General features: G+C 37.8%; 1 protein-coding gene across 3 annotated transcripts in view; it reads left to right on the top strand.

The window, feature by feature from the left end:
- The window catches only part of TRRAP (transformation/transcription domain associated protein), a 72,653-nt gene that overhangs the window by 20,117 nt on the left and 35,237 nt on the right, over window positions 1–17,299 (top strand). For all 3 annotated transcript variants that reach the window (XM_050317395.1, XM_050317393.1, XM_050317394.1), the window contains 21 exons: window positions 857–1,117; window positions 1,481–1,642; window positions 1,871–1,967; window positions 2,410–2,531; window positions 3,043–3,213; window positions 3,939–4,007; window positions 6,101–6,220; window positions 6,542–6,661; window positions 7,025–7,189; window positions 7,599–7,780; window positions 8,044–8,242; window positions 8,661–8,789; window positions 9,393–9,659; window positions 10,207–10,413; window positions 11,106–11,264; window positions 11,351–11,485; window positions 11,666–11,776; window positions 12,637–12,783; window positions 13,879–14,092; window positions 14,778–14,903; window positions 16,082–16,228. In XM_050317395.1, the coding sequence (XP_050173352.1) occupies window positions 857–1,117; window positions 1,481–1,642; window positions 1,871–1,967; window positions 2,410–2,531; window positions 3,043–3,213; window positions 3,939–4,007; window positions 6,101–6,220; window positions 6,542–6,661; window positions 7,025–7,189; window positions 7,599–7,780; window positions 8,044–8,242; window positions 8,661–8,789; window positions 9,393–9,659; window positions 10,207–10,413; window positions 11,106–11,264; window positions 11,351–11,485; window positions 11,666–11,776; window positions 12,637–12,783; window positions 13,879–14,092; window positions 14,778–14,903; window positions 16,082–16,228 (3,310 nt within the window). The remainder of the gene's footprint in view (window positions 1–856; window positions 1,118–1,480; window positions 1,643–1,870; window positions 1,968–2,409; window positions 2,532–3,042; window positions 3,214–3,938; window positions 4,008–6,100; window positions 6,221–6,541; window positions 6,662–7,024; window positions 7,190–7,598; window positions 7,781–8,043; window positions 8,243–8,660; window positions 8,790–9,392; window positions 9,660–10,206; window positions 10,414–11,105; window positions 11,265–11,350; window positions 11,486–11,665; window positions 11,777–12,636; window positions 12,784–13,878; window positions 14,093–14,777; window positions 14,904–16,081; window positions 16,229–17,299) is intronic.

Genomic DNA, 17,299 nt, shown 5'->3' with positions numbered 1-17,299 from the left:
AACTCTTGCTAATCTTAATTTTATTGAGCTTCAGAATGCATCGTATCTGCAATAGTTGGGAGTGAATTTTAGTCATTTTAACTTAAACCAAGACCCCAAAGTTAGGAATGAGGTCGGATTTTTCCACATAACTTTGCAGAAGTTGTTGGGATTACACTTGTTTCAGAGTAGAAATTCACAGGCCCCATGCAGATCAACAAAAGAACATGGATTCACTGTCATTTGTCATAGAATCATTAAGTTTACTTGGAAATAATGGTCAAGTCCAGCTATTAATGGAACGCTGCCATCTTCACCACCAAACCATGTCCACAAGTGCCACATCTGTATGTTTTTTGAACACTTACTGCTTCACTGGACAACCTATTCCAATGTTTGACCATCCTTGCATTGAAGAAATTTCTTTTCCAGTATCCAATCTAAACCTCCCTTGGTGCAACTTGAGAACATTTCCTCTTGTCCTGAAAAACATGCACAAAAGCCACTGTTTTTTTGTTCATTTTGTGTTTAGTTTGAAAGGTGTTCATCTTACCAAAAAACTGTATGTAGTTATATGTACTTAGAGAACCATCTGCTCGGTCATTTGTCATTGTGAATCACCTGGTGACAACATTGTGAAGGGTTCCAGTGCTTGAGGTCATTTATAAAATTACGTTGTACTGCAGCTCCCAATTTTGGGATGATTGGTGGGAAGACTATCTGAATATATGTTCTGTTTAAGTCTTGTTTTTATATGGTTTTAGCCATTTGCACAGGATTCATTAAAATTAAATTCTAAATTTGTTGGTGAGTAGTGTGTAGATTTGAGATCTTTGTTCTGTACTTAGTTAATAAAAATAATCTTGTGATGCCCCAGGTTTCCAATGGAGCAGTTGCAATGGCAAAGACCACGTTAGAACAGCTCTTGATTAGATGTGCAACTCCTTTAAAAGATGAAGAAAAAACAGAAGAAATCCTGGCAGCACAAGAAAAGTCTTTCCATCATGTAACACATGACCTTGTTCGAGAAGTGACCTCTCCAAACTCTACTGTGAGGAAACAAGCCATGCATTCACTGCAGGTGCTTGCACAGGTCACTGGAAAAAGTGTCACAGTGATTATGGAGCCACATAAAGAGGTAAGCAGAAATACCTACTGAACCTGAGTTTAAAGTTGTTTTCCAGTTTGGATTTGCAGAAATGCTTTCCTGGCTGTGCTTCAATCTATGTGAATTTCTTGGTTGTTTATAGTGTCATGTGAAATTATTAAATATAATAGATGTGTTCATAGAGAATATGTATTAATTACAGGCACTGCATTGTTTTGTGAACTGGCTGAATTAAATTAGGAAATACTTCTTATTTAATGATTTCTCAAGCCATACATCTGGAGCAAATGGATAGAAATGTGCAGCCATGACCAGTGGTGTCTTCTCAGTGCCTGGGTCTGTGGGATCGTTTGAATAGGATACTAACTCAGTCATCTAAATTGTGTTGTGTAGGTTCTCCAGGACATGGTTCCTCCTAAAAAGCATTTACTTCGGCATCAGCCTGCCAATGCCCAGATTGGCCTGATGGAGGGAAATACATTTTGCACAACCCTGCAACCCCGGTTGTTTACAATGGATCTAAATGTTGTGGAGCACAAGGTTTTCTACACAGAGGTACTTTATCTTCTTATATTTGAATGTAGATACTTATTAGTAAAGATGTTAGTACTTTCTCTGTTAAAAATACACATTTTTATTTGTGCATTTAAAAACTTTCTAAAGGTGAAATTTGAAGGTTGATTCATGTGTTTCCATAAACTTGGCTCTGAGGAAACGAGACTCGAAAGGTACAATTTCAAATGTGAGTCACGATGCTAAAATGATTGTTTATTTTTTTCCTAGTTACTGAATTTGTGTGAGGCTGAAGATTCTGCCTTAATGAAACTACCTTGTTACAAAAGTCTTCCATCACTTGTACCTCTTCGAATTGCAGCCCTAAGTAAGTAAAACTCCCTTCACAGAGTTTGATGTAGTTGAGTGTCCTTGTGAGCAATGGGCAGTTTGCTTCCCAGGATCAGCAGAAAACCTGAGCCCTGGAAGACTGATGACTGCTCTCTAGAGGTCACAGTTTAATGGAGAGAGTAATGGGAAAGTATTGCTGCTTTCTTAATGAGCAGAATTTAGTTTCTGAAATGAACCCTAAACATTTTAAGATTAATTATGTTCTATAGCATTAGGAAAACTGGAGAACACTAATAGAGTTCCCATTCTTTCACTGTTTTGTGATGCATCTTGTTTTTGGCAATGCGTGTAAGGCTTTAGCTGTTTGTAATTCAAGATGACATAAAAAGAAACTAGAAGTGGTGTAGAATTAGGGTTTATTTTCCCTCTCTTTTGAAACTGTGTTAACAAAGAGAACACGTTTCCTTTGATATTTGCAGATGCTCTAGCTGCCTGCAATTACTTGCCTCAGTCAAGGGAGAAGATCATTGCTGCACTTTTCAAGGCACTGAATTCTACCAACAACGAACTGCAGGAGGCAGGAGAAGCGTGCATGAGAAAGGTGACTGTGTTAAACAGCATTCCTCTGGAGGCCACTGTTCCCTCTGCCTTAACTTCCTTGGCACAAAGCTTGGGAAAGTTCTCTGCAGGAAATACTGTCTGCTCTGTTCAGATTTTGTTAATGACACTGATAAAAGTTCGTCAGATGTGGTTTTCTGGTGGCCTGAACTTAGCCATAAAAATTATCCAGCTTGAAATTAAGCATTATAAGCTCTTGGGTAAGGACTGCAGCAAATCTATTCAGTGTTTCTGTCCAGCTGGAAGGACAGGGAAAAAGATATTCATTCATTGTGATTTGTTGTCCAATAACTGTGCCTAATTCCAAGTCAGCAAGATTTTAATGCTATTCTTTTAAATGAAAACAAGCTGACATGTAACTGCTTGCATTTGTTTATGCCATTGACTGACCAGAAGTCAGATGTCTTTTCATGTCACTCTGGTCACGAGAGGGGATGTGCTTATTATTGATGGCTTGTTGACAATACAGTATCTTAGTCATGTACTCTTTGCAGTTCTTGGAAGGAGCTACCATAGAAGTTGATCAAATCCACACCCACATGAGACCATTGCTGATGATGTTGGGGGACTATCGAAGTCTGACCCTGAACGTTGTGAATCGCTTGACATCAGTCACCAGACTTTTCCCAAACTCCTTCAATGATAAATTCTGTGATCAGATGATGGTAAGTCCATTCAAGCTTTTTCTTTAGCTCTTCCAGAAGAAATTTTCCTCTAGCTACTATTTGTGTTGGTGTAAAGTCAAAGAACAATTCAGTAGTGACTCAATGTGTGTGTTGGAATTGAAAGATTTTTGTTTCATGGTTAATAAAAATGTGATTTCTTTACGTATTTTGAGTTAATTTCTAAAGAGCTGCTAAACCAAAAAGTTAAGAGATGTTATTTTTTAATGAAGACTTACCTAGTTATGCTAAGGTCTGCTTGGACAAATTTATCTTTAAGCCAGGTGCCAAAAGTACCTTGAAAATAAGTTTTAATTCCTAATGGACTAAGTCTGTGTTGGTGCTTTCTTGATTTATTAAATTTTGGAAGGCATTGCAGTGTTTATTTGCAGTTTTTAAACTGTGTATGAGAATTCTGTATCCTTTTGGCATGGATATTTAAATATTTAAATGCATACATATCAAGCAAATGATTAAACAAGTGTAAGCCTATCAGACTTAAGTTTTTTGTGCTGTGTAATGTGTGTACTCTTATAATCCCTGCTTAGGGAATATGGAGAGGGCTTTTAGCAACAGAAAACTTCAATCTGAGGGAATGAAAATAGCTAATAATTTTTCCCTTTGTTTTCTTCAAAGAATTATTTCTCCCTCCTCTTCTTTTCTTGTAGTCTATGCTAAAATAGAACAGTCTAATTAAAAGAATAATGCTAATTATCCTCTCTTTATAGCAACACCTGCGTAAATGGATGGAAGTTGTAGTTATTACACACAAAGGTGGACAACGGAGTGATGGAAATGTAAGTTAATGAAAGCTTTTATGTGAGAAGAGAAGAAACAAGTGGTATTAATGTTTGAGAATTACAGAACTCATTCAGTTGTAATTGTTGCCATAAGTGATTACACACTGCTGCTTTGTTACAAGCTAACGAACTTGTATCTATATTGAATATTTGTTAGAAATCTCAGTGAGAGGAGCTTCTTATCTGCTTACAAGGGTTACTTTAAAGACTTTACTTACAGGTTGATGTGGGAACAGCTCAAGGATTTTTTTTTTTCCCCCTCAGGATTTTCTGCTTAGAAATCTGTTCTTCACTGGAATGGCTGATGAGCTCAGCAGCATAATCCCTCTTTTCTTCACTGATATGTTTGATGTTCCTAACACAGTCTTTTGAAAATTATACATAATGATAGTATAATCCCAGTTAATTTTGAATTACATTTATTAAAACCACCTTCAGTATTTACTTGTTGAGATCACATTAAAATCTCTCTCCCATTGAAACTAATGGCCTCAATGTTAACTATGGGAAGCTGATTAATTGTCTTGTAAATGGAAAATTGTACTGTTATGTCAATACTCTGTGCTCTCAGCAACACAGCCCTGATGGGAATTCCTGCTTCAGTGTAGTTTTATGTAGATTGCCAGAAGTCCCATAATTCTATTAATGTTAACTTATCACTTAATGTAAGTGTTGAGATTTATTATTGGAACTAGGAAAAAATGGGGGGAATTTCATTAATATCTTTGTTTTTCAAATTAGGATGAAATTAGATTGGCTTTTTATTTCCCTTAAAATGTGGAAATGGCTTAATGGCTTTTCATTTATCTTTCCTGTCATTGCAAAGAGAGCTTTTAAATGTGAATTTGGTCATTGCTTTGTATGAGTCCTAGATGTTCTCTAATGAAGGTGAATAGAATTTTTCTTGTGTTTTAACTAAAGCCCTGTGCATTTTTCAGTTAAACACATATTATTCAGGTCAGAGTAGTTCTAAGGCCTTCATATTCTTCTCTTATGATTCCCTTTTCAAATGTGATGATTAGAGATATCTTACATATCTTTTTGCAGCAATAGTCTTTTAGACCACAATGTGGCACCTCTAGACCAGTTTTTAGTTGTGCCTAAATCACGTTTAGTTGGGAATTCTCCTTCTTTTAATGTTTCTTGTTGATGTTGTCTATGTAATTATGTGTTTAGTCTCCTAAATCTGTAATTTTTTTTCAAGTTGGTTTAAAACAGTGGTATGTTGAGGGGGAGGTGCACACCAGACACTTGAGAAGGAATCTGTCACATCTTCCTGCACTTCAATCAGTGAGAGTAGTTTTGTTGGGGTCTATCTGTGCAGATCCTTTTAAAGGAGTGGGGCCTAATATTTGATGTTTAAATTCAGTTGAGGAATCACAGTGCCCTTGATAATATTTCACCCACTAGAACTTGCTTTTAGAGAAATGTGAGAGCGGATGTTTTGTTGTTTTTTTTTTTTTTTCTTTCTTTCCTTTCACTTTTCTTACTGAAGGAAATCCCCACTCTAGCTGACTGAAATACAGTCTGCATTTAAATCACACAATGAAAAAAAAAGATGTAAAATTATCTTGGGCTTCTGGAGAATTTAATATCTAGTGGGAGAACAGAGCTGACTTTTCTTTGAAGTAACAAGCTGTTTGCAAGACAGACTGAGCAGTGCTGTGAGAAAACTCTCTCTCTTTTCCCTCTCATGTAACCTGGGGGTGTGGGGGGTGAATGACAAATTGTTTAGGTGGGAAGGTCTGGCTGTTTGATGCAGGAGCCACTTGGTGTGGTGCAGTGAGCACTCTGGAACTGCCCCATCAGCAGTGTTGGTACACAGTGTTCAGCTCTTGCCTGTAAAACCCCACTATCCTGACACAGAAAATAAACTTTAAACCATGGTATTACAAGGGGGCAGGGCAGACTGCCACAAGAGCAATCATTTCATACATTATGGTCAGTAGATGCTGTATAAATGTTAACCCTTTACATTTGGTTGCTGGCAGTGCTAATACAGACAGGAACAAATAAGTAAGATGTGTGATACTGTTATTATACATTGTAGCTGGTAATGTTTAATTCACCCTGTTTCTTTTTACCTGTAGGAAATGAAGATTTGTTCAGCAATTATAAATTTATTCCATCTGATCCCAGCTGCCCCACAGACTCTGGTTAAACCACTCCTGGAAGTTGTTATGAAAACAGAACGAGCAATGTTAATTGAGGTAAAAGTGGAAGTTAACATTGATGGAATTTTTGCTTTATAGTATTGTTAAACATTAGTGTATAATAATTATAATATTTTAAATGTGGCATGGGAATATTTGATGTAATAAATGTACTCTTCAAGCCTTTAGGGTTATTAACATTTGTCTTACACTCTTAGAAGTTAGGTTTTTAAAGTGTCAATAACTTGTCATCATGAAAGTTCTGAACGTTTTGTATCGCATGAATGCCAAGTCAAATGAATTTTTCTGAGTGGTAGTAAATTAATTGAAAATACTCTATACTCTGAGTTTTTAATTTAAGCTTTATGAATTTTTCAGGCTGGCAGCCCATTCAGGGAACCACTGATAAAATTTTTGACACGTCATCCATCCCAGACTGTGGAGCTGTTCATGATGGAAGCCACTTTAAATGATCCCCAGTGGAGCAGAATGTTTATGGTAAACTGTGTGGGAAGGGGAACAGGAAAAACCCTCAACTTCACAAATCTGGGGAACAAAAAGTTTTCATCTTTTGCACCTTTTTTTGCTGTATGACCTTGTAGTCCTTAATCGCGGTCTTACTCTGACTGTAGGGTACCTATTCCTAGGTTTGTATTCCTGAAGTGTTGATGGATTTTATACCTTTCTAGATCATGTAGGGCTGTTACTGAAATTGTAGGCAATGTTTTTATATATGTGAAATACGACCTCTGCAGCTTTAGTGAGGGATATAAAAGCTTCAGGATAATATAACCTTTTGACATCTTGGCTTTTAAAGGTTATGAAAATTATTTCTTCTGCCTTTTTTTGGTTTTTTTTTAGAGTTTCTTAAAGCATAAAGATGCCAAACCCCTGCGAGATGTCCTGGCAGCCAATCCCAACCGATTCATCACTCTGCTCCTACCCGTGGGTACCCAGGCAGCCGTGAGACCTGGCTCTCCCAGCACCACCACCATGCGTCTGGATCTGCAGTTCCAAGCTATCAAAGTACCCTTTATTCTTGTTTATCTTTGCTCTAGGCAGTTAAAACCTCTTCAGCTGCAAGCCTCTTACATGACATGCTTTCTGTGTGTGTGTGTGTGTGTGTATTATAGCTCATAGAAAAACACTTGTAAACTTGAGAAGTGTTTGTAGTTGGAATCACTCTGAGGAGGAAAAAGAGACTCAAATTAACCACACTTTTTTATCAAGTAGGATATAAGAGGAAAACATGGCAACAGAAGCATTTGTTACAGAAATTTATTTTTTTTAATCTAAACTATTTTGTATTTCGCTTTTTGTTTTTTTATGCTGTTGAATATTTTAGAACCCTTAATTGGCCTTAAAGAAGTGTTTTTATATCACTGTTTCTACTGACAGATCTGTTGTGTGTTGACTGTGCATTTGTCTTGGACAGATCATAAGCATTATTGTTAAGAATGATGAATGTTGGTTGGCAAATCAGCATTCCTTGGTGAATCAGCTGAAACGTGTGTGGGTGAGCGAAGCTTTCCAGGAGAGACACCGGAAGGAGAACATGGCTGCCACCAACTGGAAGGAGCCAAAGCTGTTGGCATATTGCTTGTTGAATTACTGCAAGTAAGTAGAAATGTTTATTTCCTATACCTTGCATGCATTGTTTTTAAAAATTTTAATACTGTAAAGGTACTAAACTAAAAATGGTTTGCAGTTGTTGAAGAGAAAATGTAATATATTTCATAATACTGCCACTGGCTCTAAAACCATGCCTCTGGTACTGCCTGCTGTTGCCTCTCTGCTCCTTTAAAACCGAGAGGAGTTTCATCAGCGTAGTAGGTTGTGTATTTTTTTACAGAAGCTTTGTATTTTATGTGTTTTTACAGAAGGAATTATGGTGATATAGAGTTACTGTTCCAGTTGCTGCGAGCTTTTACGGGTCGCTTCCTCTGCAATATGACTTTCTTAAAGGAATATATGGAAGAAGAGATCCCAAAAAACTACAGCATTCCCCAAAAACGGGCTTTGTTCTTCCGCTTTGTAGACTTGAATGACCCCAACTTTGGAGACGAGCTCAAAGCCAAGGTAACTAAAGCAATTAAATCAAAGGAGCCTGGTATTTAGGTTTCATTTTCTTCTTGGGAACTAGGGCAACAAAACTTGCTTACTTAAATGTCAACGAGTTCGATAATTGGCGGAGCCATTTGGGTGAAAATATCATACCTGAAGAAGAGTGATAATAAACAGAGGCAGCAATTCATCTTGCTTTCATTGCTGACTACTTTAGTTTACACTTTCTAAGAATCTTTGCCCTTGGAAGGAAGGAAAAGGGGGGCAAAAAAACCCCGTGTGTGTCTTTTTCTTCGGGTTTTATTGATAGCTTCCTTTTGTAACACGGTGAGTGTGTCCAACATGCAGGTTTGCATGTGAAAGTACCTGAATGTTGGCTACCATTCCAGGAATTCAGTAGTTCAGTGTAACTGTTTTTGTTTGTATTCTGTAGGTGCTGCAACATATCCTGAATCCTGCTTTCCTGTACAGTTTTGAAAAGGGAGAAGGGGAACAGCTGTTAGGACCCCCAAACCCAGAAGGAGATAACCCAGAAAGCATCACTAGTGTTTTTATTACAAAGGTAACAGTCTTGTTTACATTGAAGCATTTGAAAATTAAAACAGAAAGTTGTTCCACTCACTTGGCTTTTCAATCCTCATTTGAATTAGTTGTGCTGTTCTAAATGCTATGACCTGTTATGTCAGATGCCTTCATAACATTGAACAGGAGATCCATCAGTCATCAGTAGGACTGGACTACAATTTTTACTTTATGGCACTTTCAGAACTTGAATATCTGTCTTTAAAAATGGGCCTCACATGGCTGTAATCCCAGTCTTTTATAAGGAAAGCTTTCCATGACTGAACATCAGTACCTTTCTAACTCACTGCTATTTCATGAAACCAATTACAAAATAAAAGTTGAAGATGAGGCTTGGGGTTTTTGATTTATTTATTTTTATAGGCTAGCACTTTAGAAATTCCCAGATGTGCTCATTATTTAAAAGTTCACACTTCAGGAGGTTGTTTTGAGGGTACTAAACCGAGTCAAAAAAGTAGTTACAGGTTTTAGTTTTCATAAAAATCACTCAAAAAGCAAAAGCCTAAAACTTTACTTTTATAATAATAAAACTTATGGTGGTTTTTTTTTTTTCCCCTCACTTTCCTTCTCCCCTCTTTGATAGGTCCTTGATCCAGAGAAGCAGGCTGACATGCTGGATTCCCTGAGGATATACCTGCTGCAGTTTGCCACGCTGCTGGTGGAGCACGCCCCCCACCACATCCACGACAACAACAAGAACCGCAACAGCAAACTCAGGCGCCTCATGACCTTTGCCTGGCCCTGCCTCCTGTCCAAGGCCTGTGTGGACCCAGCCTGTAAATACAGTGGCCATTTACTCCTGGCACACATCATTGCCAAGTTTGCCATCCATAAGAAGATAGTTCTGCAGGTATGGGGCTCGTGTTCGTTTGTTTAAGGGATGCTGATAAGTTCTGTGGTGTGCTTTGTTTTAAGACTCAGGGTAGAAGCTGCACAGTGGGTTTGAATACTTAGTATAAAGGCAACAGTTAAGTTCAAATGCCACAAACACAGAAGCAGCAGGCCAAATATTTAATATAAATTTACTTGTGGATGTGGGAGTGTAGAAGAAAATTTGAAGGTAAGTGAAAACAGGGTGGATAAGTGGGACAATGAGAAGTCCTTGGTTGAATTAAGGAAATTGGAAATGTTTCTTCATTTAAAAGAGACAGACACTTCAGTTGAGACAGAATGTGAGGGCCAAGGGAAACCTTTGATTTGGACAGTGGAGAGGGAGGAAGAAAATGGAATGTAAAGGAAACAGAAGTACATGCTATATACTTTGATGAGGATATATCATCAAATGTTTAACAAATGACAGGCCTTTAGGAAAAAACTGTGTTTTTTAGAAAACATATGTTGTAGTTTCTTTATAAATGCTTTGTTTCTTAATGTTGATCAGAAGCTTTGGTGTTTAGGTTTTTCACAGTCTTCTAAAAGCTCATGCCATGGAGGCCCGAGCCATTGTCAGGCAGGCCATGGCTATTCTGACTCCAGCTGTGCCTGCTCGGATGGAGGATGGACATCAGATGCTCACTCACTGGACACGAAAAATCATTGTGGAAGAGGGTCATACTGTTCCCCAGCTAGTGCATATTTTGCACTTGATAGTACAACATTTCAAGGTACTTGTGCCAGTTATTCTGGTAGTCACTGTATTTTCTATGGCAAGGAAGTAAACTGCAGTTTGATTAGAAAAATAACATAATCTGATTTATGTGGTATAGCTTCAGAATATATCATCTGTCTGTAAAGATACTTTTCTATAACTGAAAGCGACTATTTAGTAGCAAATAATTTATTGAACTCTATCATGATTGAAGTTAAAACTCAGTGTCAGATCAGAGTCTGCAAGATGAACTCATTGCACAAACATGAAACAAATGGGGAAATGCTGCAGAGTGTCAACATAGGATCACTTTTGAAAATGTATACAAAAATGCAATCCAAAGAGACAGCTAATACACATTTAAGATGCTTTTCAGGAAAGATGCCTCAGCCCTGTTTGAAAGAATATCTGAGTGTGTTCAAATGTGAATTGAAGCTCTGTAAAGGGTTGGCAAAAAATTGGCATGGTTGGTCCTGGAGAAAAATTGTGAATCTTAAAAAGAACACTTTCATTTGAGGTACATAAAATCAGTAGTCACTACTGAAAACTGCAGCCAAAATTTTATTTCAAAGCTCCAGTTACTTTTCCAGATTTAGCAAAGTCTGGGATTGATGACTGTTTTAGTATTTTGCTTTATTTCAACTTTCTAGTTTTTGTGTAGAGTTTTATTGGTTAATGACTAACATTTCCGTGAAACCATTTTTTCAGGTTTATTATCCAGTGAGACATCACTTGGTTCAGCATATGGTTAGTGCCATGCAGAGACTGGGCTTCACTCCCAGTGTTACAATAGAGCAAAGAAAATTAGCTGTGGATCTTGCTGAAGTGGTTATTAAATGGGAATTGCAAAGAATTAAAGACCAGCAGGTAGGAAGTCTAAATAAATGGTTAAAGAATGAACTGTTAAATGGTTAAGTGTAGTTTTTTTAACGTGCACACTGCTGATATTTCAGCCAGATTCAGATATGGACTCAAGTGCAAGTGGAGAAGGAGCAAGTTCTGCCTCATCTGCTGTTAAAAGAGGATTGTCTGTGGATTCTGGCCAAGAAGTTAAACGATTCAGGACAGCTACAGGAGCAATAAGTGCTGTAAGAAAAAAATCAGGGTTTGTTCAGAGACTCTGAAATTACAACCTACACTGACTAAGCAATTCAGCATAATTGTTTTTTCCACATAACTCAAACTCCCTAAATTGAAGGTTTTAGCTTTAAAAAGTTGTTTTCCTTCTTCAATCTTGCTGATGGGTTTTGTGTTTTGTGTACATGCAGGTGTTTGGACGGAGCCAGTCCCTGCCAGGGGCTGATGCCCTCCTCGCCAAGCCGATTGACAAGCAGCACACAGACACAGTCGTGAATTTCTTGATTAGGATCGCCTGCCAGGTAATGTGTTTGTTCTGATATGCAAATACCAGTGTGGCATTAGTAGCCAAAAACATAAACCCCTCTCTTCATGCAGATCCTTTTATGCTTAGTATATTCTAGTGTTCCTATACTTTGTTTCCTTGGTTCATTTATATATTTGCATGATGCTGCAAAGTATGATTGTGCTACTACCTGGGTTAAAGAGCAAGAATACTTCACCCCAAAACTAAATATTTGGAGGGTTTAATAGGGAATGATTATCAATTAAATATGTAAGGATAATGATTGTAGTTGTATTTTCAAGATCCAATACATGGCATTACTGTTTTTCTTTCATCCAGCACGTAGAACTAAACCTTTTCACTAAATTTTCGGAGAATTAACTTCTCTAGAGTGGGGAAAATCAACTGGGTATAGCTCAAAGCTGACAGGTTTTATGGCTTCTGCTCCTGCAGCAGACTCAGCTGGTAATTAGCATGGGATTTTATACCCCACAGTCTATTGCACAGAGTAGATGGGCTCTTAAGTATATAGATGAATGGAGTAAAGAGCTGCATATGTTTATGGATACCTTGCAAACAGTAAAGATTAACCATCTTGAGCGTGTTCAGACTTGTAGCAATAAAGTACAGGATGAAACTTTTTTTTTTAAATACACCTTTGATGGGTGATTCGGGGTAATTAGCTGGCAAATTAGACGCCAGTTCTGGTGTTTACTATTAGTTGTCAGCTGCTTATGCATTTAAAGGCTCTGTGACTGTACTGATAAAACTACTTAAGCCTATCTGTTGCAGAAATAAGAAATTATATGCTTGCTTAGAATACATAATAAATTAATGAGTTGGTTACAAAAGGGTGTAATTCTGGTGAATTGGCAGGTAAATGACAACTCAAACACTGCTGGATCTCCTGGGGAGTTGCTGTCTCGCCGCTGTGTCAACCTTCTGAAAACAGCTTTACGGCCAGACATGTGGCCAAAGTCGGAGCTGAAGTTGCAGTGGTTTGACAAGCTGCTGATGACTGTGGTAAGTTATGTTCCAGTCCTGGAGGGCTGTAGGTTTCACTGGCACGTGAGATATTTGGATACTGATTTTTACAGGACTAACCTTTCCTTCACTGTAGTGAAATAGATAAATTGTGAAGCGTGTGAATGGCATCGCAGAGCTGCAGTACTTACTGGTTGGTGGGCTTTTTATTTTTGTGATTTTTTTTCTTAGTAGGAGGTTTTACAGATTGATTTTATTGATTCCTAGTTTTCTGACTACATTATGGTGCTATGAAGTTCACTGCAAGGCTAGCTCTGTAATTGATGATACAACATTTTATTTATAATTTTTATGCTGTTTGTGTGCTTTCTGCCATATAATAAGATTTTCTACAACTATTTTATTTGTATCATACTGCTTAATAGACTAGTAACTATTACAAGTTGGTCCTTGAAAGGGAAAATAACTACTTCCATCCTTTTCTCCTTCTCCTCTTGGAAAACTTTCTATTGTGGCTCCATTTGTTTTGGCTTTACAAGTGTTGATTGTGCTCCAGGGAGCTCATATTTGTTGCTTTGCTTGCCTTTTCCCAACTAGTGTGCAAAGTGAGTGAAAATCACTATTAAAATTGATAATTTATGAATAATTTACTATCTTAATGATAATTTAATTCATTTACAAAGATACATCCAGGAATTTCTTTTCATTAGGTCCAGATATCCCCTTTTCTATCCTTTAAACTATAACTCATCTTAAAATACGCTGGTTTAGCTCTTCACTGAAGGCCTGTCTCTGAAAGGTGTTGACAAGGAAATAAAACACCATTCTCTGTTGACAGCATTTCTAACCAGCAAGGTTGCAGGCAAATTTCAAACCTGAGCATCACATAAAATACCAGGAGGAACACACCTGTACGTGCTGAAGTAATGTTTTTATGGTTTAAAATTTTATAGTGCCTGTTTTTTTACGTTTTATGCTGCGTGACTTATCCAAAAGATTGCTCTGAAGCATCACTGTTGTAGAAACCTCACTCTTATTATAGACTTCCAACAGATTTGAGCCACACTTGGTAATTCATGTAATTCTTACACATTTTATCCCCCCCTCACTGCCCTTTTGCACGTTTCTCTTTAGGAACAACCCAACCAGGCCAACTTTGCCAACATTTGCACTGGTTTAGAGGTGCTGAGTTTCCTGCTGACTGTGCTGCAGCCCCCTGCAATCCTGAGCAGCTTCAAGCCCCTGCAGCGAGGGGTGGCCGCCTGCATGACGTGCGGGAACACCAAGGTGCTGCGGGCAGTGCACAGTTTGCTCTCTCGCCTCATGGGTATTTTCCCCACAGAACCAAGTAAGTGATGTTTTCTTCCTCCTTTTATCCTTTGCTGCTGCATAACCGAAGTGGTTAAGGGTGGGGTGAAGGCGCTCTTTGGAATAAGCTAAAATTTTGGTTTATGATTCCTACATTTAACGGTCCATTTTAGCTTGCACTTTCAACCTCTGTTTAAAAAGGAAAAGCTGAAATAAGTAATCATGTGGAATACATCATTATCCATTGACATAAAAACTTAATAACCTGTGGCTGTCATAACTTTAGTTCAAGAAATGCATGCTGTAAATTTAATGTATTTTTGCAATTAGAATTTTTCAGCTTCAGAAGTGCAATTTTGTAGTTGTTAAGCTTTGCTGTTTTGCTGGAAAAAGGAAGGGAGATAAAGTGTAAAAAAGAAAGGCAATAGGTAATATGCAGTGTCTTAATAGAAACTAATTTAGGTAATCTCTTGGAAAAAATAAATCTGTAATGGAAACCCACTCATCAGGTTGAGTTACTCAGAAGAAGTGGTTTACTATTATAAAATACATACTGGTTTTATAATAAAGAGGTTTATATAAATGAGGGATCTGCTTGTGTTACCTTGGCTTGTTGATGAGATGAAACTCCAGTGACTTTTTATCAACTGAACGTTCACAGTGTAACTGTTCCTTGCCTGTTCTTGATCTTTCCAAAAGCAAACACACCTGTCTGTACTCTGCAGGTACCTCGAGTGTAGCTTCAAAGTATGAAGAGCTGGAGTGCCTTTATGCTGCGGTTGGGAAGGTTATTTATGAAGGATTGACTAATTACGAGAAAGCCACCAATGCCAACCCCTCGCAGCTGTTCGGTACGTGGCCCGCTGCTCTGGGAGCTGGGTGTGGAGTGCCCTGAACGAGTCAGGCCTTTGTCAGGAGCTTCCATTTACCATAATTACACTTTGCTGTCATGCAGAGGGAGCTGTGGGAAGCATTTCGAGCTAACCTGAGCTGAGCTCGTGGTGTCTCATCCGTGGGGAAAGGGACTGGAGGGGAGTTCGTCGCGTTCTGTCTTCTCCCTGTAGTTGATTTGGGAGCAATTATTGGAAGCTGGAAGAGATGGAAGCCTTCTGCTTTCAAAGGGCATAGTAAAAAAGGTGCAGCATTCAGATGAGCCAATAAATAAAGTAAAAGTTACTGGAAGCTTGTTACATGGAAAAAACCAAATCCTGCAGAGTACTCTGAGATATAGGGGAATAGTTCAAGGAATCTGTGTACACAGTCACTGCCTAAAGTTTCTTTTCCAGTTTTTTTAAAGCCTCATTTCTCAGATTTAGAGAATGTAGAAAGATTTATGTATTCATAGATCTTAAGTTCTCAGTAAGCAAGAAAGTACAAAAATGCTATTTTTTCTTGAGTGAGAAAATCTGAATTTTTAGCACATACCATTCTGAAGAGCTGAAAATTTTTTTTTCTTGTTCTTCTGTACTTAGTTAACTGGTACAGAACTCAGATACATAACAGAATGACAAAGATGTATTGGAATAATAGAGTGTGGTCCAGAACTGGTTGTGTTGGTAATACAGACTTGAAATTGTACAATGTTGGAAAAGTTGCTGATTTAAATGGCAAATGTCCTTCACTGTTCTATTCTGTGAGCTTTGTAGATGGTTGTAATTTCGCTTTGGGAATTGCCTATTTGTCAGATGTCAGGACAAGCTGTACAACAAACTAACCAAGAAAGATGTTTCTTACATTTTGTCCAGAGCTCCCTTAAAAGCAGCAGCACAATCCAGCTGTCAGGTCGTGCACGTTGTAGCAATTCTGTGTGGCTCAGAGGCTGAACTTTGTGGGCTAAATTTTATGCCCATCTGAGCACAAAAAGAAATGGGTTTTTAATGGGTGTGTTTTTTAATGAAATCTTGAAATCTATTTAGATTCCTAGCGTTGGTAACTTGGGCAGTCCCGTGCTTCTTTCAGGACATCTGTATTTTACTCAGGTCACACCCATGAGAGGCTTTAATTCCTGAAGTCATGTTTTTATCTCTAGGGACTTTAATGATCCTGAAGTCTGCCTGCAGCAACAATCCCAGCTACATTGACAGGCTGATTTCAGTTTTCATGAGATCCCTGCAGAAGATGGTCAGGGAACACTTGAACCCACAGGCAACAGCAGGAACTGCAGAAGCAAATACAGGTATTTACATTATAGCACCTGTTAATGATTAGAAATGTTGTAAAGTATTAAAACATCTTCACCTCAAAGGGATTTAAATGATTTTTCAGTTTGTGTGCTTTATTATGTGTTTAAAAACACTTAGTGAAAAGCATTACTGAAGAATTGAAGACTAAATACACTTATGAATTCCATTTGCCATCTTAATCTATGAATATCAGTATAACCCAAACTTTCCAGGGATGGTTAGTGAAATACTTGTTGAGCTGAAGCATAAATAGAAATAGTGAAATTCTTTGAGACTTTATCGTGTTGAGGGAATTTTTTTGATTGCTCTGTGCTTTCACTTTTTTTACTCCTTCCTGTTTTGTAATATTGGAACAACTGTGTGTGAATTAATTTGTTGGTGCTGGTGTTTTTTTCTTAAAATAACATCTTTTTCAGTCTGTACAATTCTGTCTATCATCAAATGAATTAGGTCATGAGTCATTGAAAAATCAGATGTCGTAGAAGAAAATTCAATGCTAGTAAAGAGCCCTGTAATTTCCTAATGAAAAGCTACTGAAGAAAATAATCAGAAAGAATTGCTGCTGTTAGATTTCCAGCCCATATTTTAATTAGGCAAATGAGAACCTTGCAAGTTTTATTAAAACTGGGAAACAATTGGAAAATTATTAAACTTGAGAGATAAGCAGGTCAGGAAATTAGCTGAACAGAATTAGATGTGCTGCATCATAGAGAATTTCTTTCACAGGAGTAATGGCAGTTTTTCAGTGTTGGGGTCTATAATACCTTTTACTAAAGATTTACTGAAAGGAAACCACACAGGTTTACCTTTAGGATTTTTGAATGGATTTTGGTTTAGAAGGAATCATCGAATCATAAAATGGTTTGGATTTGAGGGAACATTAAACATTATTTAATTCCAAGCCCCTGCCATGGGCAGGGACACCTCCCACTAGACCAGCTGCTCAAAGCCCTGCCCAATCTGGCCTTGGGGTCTGTCTTAGTTGTTTAGGAATGAAAAGTAGTGATTCCAGAAATGTAATTTCTAGGGATGTGTATCCAAGTAATAGATGTTGTTGTTGTCGT

Source organism: Myiozetetes cayanensis, unplaced genomic scaffold (genome assembly GCF_022539395.1).
Source record: "Myiozetetes cayanensis isolate MyiCay16 unplaced genomic scaffold, myiCay2020 scf20-37, whole genome shotgun sequence".
NCBI classification, from domain to species: domain Eukaryota; kingdom Metazoa; phylum Chordata; class Aves; order Passeriformes; family Tyrannidae; genus Myiozetetes; species Myiozetetes cayanensis.
Note: the sequence above shows the minus strand (reverse complement) of the source record. Positions and strands in the feature narration are given on the sequence as shown.